The sequence below is a fragment of the Coregonus lavaretus genome (assembly GCF_964263955.1).
Source record: "Coregonus lavaretus genome assembly, chromosome: 28".
Lineage (NCBI taxonomy): Eukaryota > Metazoa > Chordata > Actinopteri > Salmoniformes > Salmonidae > Coregonus > Coregonus lavaretus.
In genome coordinates, this window is record NC_140015.1 from 25,043,866 (window position 1) to 25,049,865 (window position 6,000).

A 6,000-nucleotide genomic window follows, 5' to 3' on the forward strand; every position below is an offset into this window, starting at 1 on the left:
ACACACACACACACACACATCATCACTGATAACACACACACACACACACATCATCACTGTTAAACACACACACACACACACACACAAAAATCCCCTCTCTTTAGGCTGAACATTTGAAGACAGAGAACCCGACTCAGAGCCAATGCAACAGTGGAGGGGACCTCGCCCAACTCATCAGGACCAATCAGAAGATCAGAACTACTAGATTCAACCTACATCATTTATTGTATAAAATGTCTGCACACAATGTTTTCGGGGCTCTCTTCAGATAGCTCCCTAAGAGTTTGACGAACGGGTCCGTGCACGCGATTCCAGATATCTTTACCTCTGAATAAACTGCCTTTATTATACCATATCCACCCTGTCCAAAGTCTCTACTTGGTCTCAGTTCTCCAGTAAACTTGTGATTATCAACAGTACACAACGGTAACAAACAATTGGGGGAACTCACGGGGCAGATAGTAAGGTCGCAGTGACACAGAAAGCAGTTCAATGTCGGGGGGTTACAGAGTCGCTCTCTTACCAGGATCGCGGTCCGCTCTGACCAGGGTGAAGCCGGCCGGCTCCACTTCTCTGTCCGGGACTCTGTCATCCAGCCAAGTCTCCCAGCTGTATTGGATTCCGCTGCCAGCAGCGTTTTCATTATTTAGTCCGTTCGTAGCGGGTATGTACACGATCAACAAGATCAGTCCAAAACCCACCACTGTAAAAATCCATGGTTGGCAGAATGTTTGTAAACTAAGTCTACAAATTAAAAACATAAAATAACGCCACACTGCAGGTCGCAACAGAGACGCTGCTAGCTGCTATTTTCTTAGTTACGTTCATGGTTACGTCACGTATGACGAAAGCGCGTAAGTGCAAGCCCACAGACACCCATAGAGAATGTATTGAAAGCTTTGAAATTTGAAAAAAATAGATTTTACATGACAGGCTATGAGAGACTTCTGGGCGATTTTCAACCTGACTGAAATCGCCCCAAAAACGGGCGGGGCCATTTGAAGCACGACTTTAGCCTGATTTGACATTTAGTGGCAGTCAGATCAGATTAGAACACTGATAACTAGTACTGTTGCCGTGATATAATTGATTAGAAAAAAATCCCTTCCTTTTCCCGTTTGGCAGTGCGTCGCCCATATCGCCCTATTGAACAGGCCGTCCCTGGTTACAGGGTGTGTTTTGTGGACCAGATATGGTTAAATAGTGGAATTGGGTGGTGGGTTTTTAATGAGTGTAGGGTTAGATGGCCGTTTAAAAATATATATATTATTTTATTTCATTTTGTTCCGTAAGGTATAAGGGATTTATACCCCAGTGTAGTTAGTGGCGGTAATGCGACATATATTGGATGTCAACCGCCGTTAAACCACACCGAAGAAGAAGGAGGCGAGGATTCAAGGGCGTGAGGAATCTCAGATAGAACAATGAGCCAGATATTTCACCGAATATATAAATGTGAAGCATCCGGTTGCTGTTTCTACTCACTACCAAATATGGTGATGAGAGGAAGCCCAGTGGCCGGCAGTGGGAGAAGATCGAGCGAGATGGATTTAAGCCGATATTCTGCTAATTTTCTCATCGATTAAACATTTGATCTCCATACAGGTTAGTGTTTCCAAAACTAGAATCTGTAGACTTTACCCGTTTGCCAAAGTTTCAAAAAAGTGCGTTGTTTAGAAGGAGTGCAAGGGCGAATTTAGTTATCGCACACGCGCATTTCACAGAGTAGGCGTTCCCTAATGGAAATATGCAAATAACTGCTCAAATGCGCCAATAGGATCTCACTAGTTCGAGTTTGGCTCCCACCTCCTTGCTTGTTCGGCCCACTATGATTCGTTAATTTGCTCCCATTGGAAACGATAGGCTCTAATCTGTCTTGGGTTAGTTATAAAAATCTTTGCTATCTCTGCAACGCATCTGAAAATACGCTCAGCTCCTGCCTGGCAAGGCCTACATTAATCCTGTTATTGCTGTACAAATTGGGAGAAGTAAACCTTCACAATGCTGAGCACAGTTAGCCGGCAACTTAAAAGCCACCCAGCTGTAAGTACATGGAAAATCGGGAAGGGTGGGGGGATTTGCGTCGTGCCAACGACGTTAACTAGCAAACCACGTCAACTTCGAAGCTAACGCTAGCCACATTGCGATTTTGAATATACTCGTTTCCCCCCCCCAAAAGGTCGCGTTTTTGTCATGTATTGTTTCGTGTTTGGAAAAAGACGACAAGATTGAATATAACGATATGGTGTTTGCTGCATTTCTCGTTGATTGACAAGTGATGGCATTTACCACACAGACCATAAAACGGCCCTGTTTGCTAACTAGTTAGCTACTGTAGCTAGTTGGCGCCAGTGCCACTGGCAGTGGGTTATTTACTTGAAAGGGGAAGGTCTCAAAGATAATTAAATGTATAGTTACTATTATTTAAACTTTTTAAGTTACTGTCCGAGGGAGCGAGCGTGTTTAGCTACATGGTTAGTTGCGGAAGTGCGACCTGCCAAAAAAGGCCTCAACTCAGTCAAGGACGAGATGGTTAACCGAGGACAGGCAACTATGCCAGTGTCACAGAACGACCTAGTGGCCCTATCTTGAAAAAAAAGAACACTACAAAAATCACACGGTATAGGCATACTAGTAGTACACAAGGTTACCTAGCTATGATAAATAGTACACCTTATTTTTTTAATCAAGGTTGATTTTGTGGAAATCTGGTAACTAGTCTCGGGACTATTTTTTTGGGTAGGAAAGCAATCCAGTTAGCTAAATGTTTTTATAGCCGACCCTCCTCTCGATCCTGCTGGCCTTAGCAGATTCTGCCATTATGCTCCTAAAGTTGCTGGTAATAGGCTACACCAGGGGTCGGCAATCTTTTTCATGTGTATTGCCAATTTACATTTTATCTAACCATTTCTACCGATCTCCGTGCCAGTTATGGTTTTCGTGCACATTTTCGTGGGACAGTTTAATTTCTATTAAATCAACATTTTTGTAGTATTGCCAACTAGGTAAAAATAACCTACATAAAGCCAACAAATAACATTACAGGAAAAAAATATCCTATAAATCACATTGGCTATGAATGGAGGTTTGTTCATTTCATGTTCTTCAATGGCATTCATCTCTACTCCGTCTGCAACGAACTTGAAACATTGTAGCAACTGTATCAACTCTTCTTGGTCCTCAGAATGTAATGCGCCAGTGCGCTGCTGACTGACACAGCTGTATTTGCGCAAGGGATGAGAACTAATCAGCTGTTTTATGACGTTTCCACTGGATCAGAGCATTACTTCTTTATTTTCACGCTGAGGCTAGGTGGCTATCAAAAGTGAGCAAGCTGGAAAGATTTTTCGAATAAAGTGAGGAACTATTGTCTTTCTCAATGGATGTAAACAGACTGTTTACTTGCTGTTTGAGGTGAAGAAAAAAAATACTTTGAGAAACTCCACTGCTCATTAGTGGTGGTGAGTTAAGACAATCAGAAATACTATCAGACATCCCCAAATGGGCACATTTTATACATTTGCGCGTAGGCCAGGTAGCCTAGACTTACTTCTATGTGTAATCAGGTGCGTGTCCTTACTCAACATTGACAGGAGTGCTCCAAACAAAATACAATGAATAAATTGACAAAACTCGTAAATGGAATGAAATGAACCAAAACGTTTCTCACAATTGTAGCATAGGTTGTGAGCTCTGCAAACGTGTCCACTCCGACAATGGGAATGGTAAACGACTGTAATGATGATGATATATTGAATGCGTTAACAGAAATTACCGTAACCAAACAAATGTAGATTAGAAATGATGGGAATTAACATTAAATATACTACTGGTCATATATGTATTGGTGAATTGATAGACAAACAATTCACACAATGAAGTTATGACACAATGAATGCACACGAATTGGCGGGAGAGAGCAGATTCTGGAGAGACACAAACCTTGTACATCTAAGCCACTCATCTTAACTCAACATTTTTAAATTATACCCAAGACACATTTTCTTCACACATACTGTAGGCCTAAGGAATACTCTCACAAACGGCCTCTGGTCCAAAGCAGTAGCCATTTATGGAAAACCAATGGAATTGAACTTGTTTTCTAAATTTTCCCAAATACCCTCACGGGACCCATGCCTTGCCGATGCTCTTCTTAGTGTGATGGACGGTGCCATCCCCAGCGGCCTCCGCAATGGATTAGTCCACTGAGACAAGCACCAATCAGACGGGTGTCTAGTGTGCCATGAAAAGTAAAAAAAATCTATCGACCAAACAATTGACCAGTTGACTAAATGGGGTCCGCCCTATTATAGCCATATTTCCCATGATTGCCACCTTACCCTGTCCTCCTATTGTTCCCCCTAACTATTTTCTGTTCCCTCCAGTTGGTCCCCCTCTTCATCTTCATCGGTGGTGGGATGGCTATGTCTGGGGCGTACCTCCTGCGCCTGGCAATGGGACCCCATGTCAGGTAAGGGCCCTTCTAAAACAAGCCAGTAATATTGAAACTGTCTGAAATGGGAACCGCATAGTAACTGGATTGACCTTGAGTGTTTTGATGTAACTTTAGCTATAGTTAGTCAATGTGCAGGACAGGTGTATTGCTATTAGTTTAAAAACTTTTAATTTCAATATGTATGTTGTTTCTATAGTTGGAATCGTAACGGCAACCCCGAGCCATGGAACAAGATGGCACCCACACATCAGCACAAGGTAGGTCACTCACTTGCAGTATGATCCATTATGTCTGGATAAATGTATCACAATGGCCAGTGCATTAAACTTGGTCTCTGCTGCACATGGTAGTGAGCAGTTGTACAGCGCAGTGAGGGAACATGTTAATGTAGTGGCTTGAGCCAAAAATGTAATTGAGCTGTAGTCTGATTTCACTAATCCCATAGTTGAATGAATTAAACAGGATAATCCTGTTAGTTTAGTAAGTAATCTGATCAACCAATCTACTTGTCAGTCACAACAACAAAGCAAGTTTGACACTGACTGAATAACAGACCTGGGAATGATTCAGAAAGTAAAGGCAGGTTTTTGCTCAGATTATCTACTGTTATTAATCAATATTGGATCTCTGCTGGTCTTGTCCTTAATCTTTTATTGTTCCTTTATTTCATTCATAGTTTTATGCTGTGAACATGGACTACAGCAAGCTGAAGAAGGAGGGTCCTGACTTCTAAACTCTTATCTACTGCTGGAGCACTGCTGGACCAAAGGCTTGAGAAAAAAACCACTTACAGACTGACTCCCTTAAACCTCTAACTTGAACCCAGTGGATGCAAAGGGGCTAAACCGCACAAGTTCCCATCCCCTTTGCCCTTTTAACCATCTTTTTTTCTCATACCTCATGGTTGTGTGCAGCAATAAAGTGAAGGAGTCTTTTCTCCTGTGTACATAGAAAATTGTCTCTGTATTTCTTTGTAGTCAGTGTTTTTTTTTTAAAGGGTCTGAGGACTGATGATTTAATCCTAAAACATTATATTCTGGTACCACATTATAGGTTTGAAATCATGAAGTCAGTCATTCTTGTTTCCCTACACTGGCTTGATTGTCAATATTTTGTTTTTGGTTTTGCTCTCTAGTGGTGCTCACCCTCAAATTATCAGATGGGTCCTCGACATGTAAGTGCTGTGTGCCTTTGATAGATCTTCATGGTCTGACCATCTGTCTGAAGGTCTGCAATCACTCACTGACTAAAACCAGGCAGGTGGGAGTAAAGGAGAACACAGACAAACTATAAAGGTTGACATTGTATTAGCAACCAACAAAGCAATAATAATGTGCCCGAGAGTAATAAATTGAGCAGATAAAACCGGGTTCTCAGGGAGACGGGTGTGGAGGTGTTTCTCCTAGAATGTCATGGCTCTCTGCCTGATGAGTTTGTAAATGTCATCAGGTCACACTGCATCTCTCAGGCTGGGAAAATTCTGACAAGGATGTTCAGCAAACCACGCCGGAAATGTCAAGGATGACTTCACATTTGAATAGAAA

At 42.1% G+C, this 6,000-nt stretch overlaps 1 protein-coding gene across 1 annotated transcript; it reads left to right on the top strand.

Moving 5' to 3' along the window:
• The first annotated feature begins 1,883 nt into the window (after window positions 1–1,883).
• Window positions 1,884–5,411, top strand: LOC311103595 (cytochrome c oxidase subunit NDUFA4-like). Its single transcript, XM_084145189.1, has 4 exons — window positions 1,884–2,043; window positions 4,386–4,471; window positions 4,653–4,713; window positions 5,133–5,411. Exons 1-4 carry the CDS (start codon window positions 2,002–2,004, stop codon window positions 5,187–5,189), a joined length of 246 nt encoding a protein of 81 aa, XP_084001315.1. The 5' UTR covers window positions 1,884–2,001; the 3' UTR covers window positions 5,190–5,411.
• Window positions 5,412–6,000: the final 589 nt, after the last annotated feature.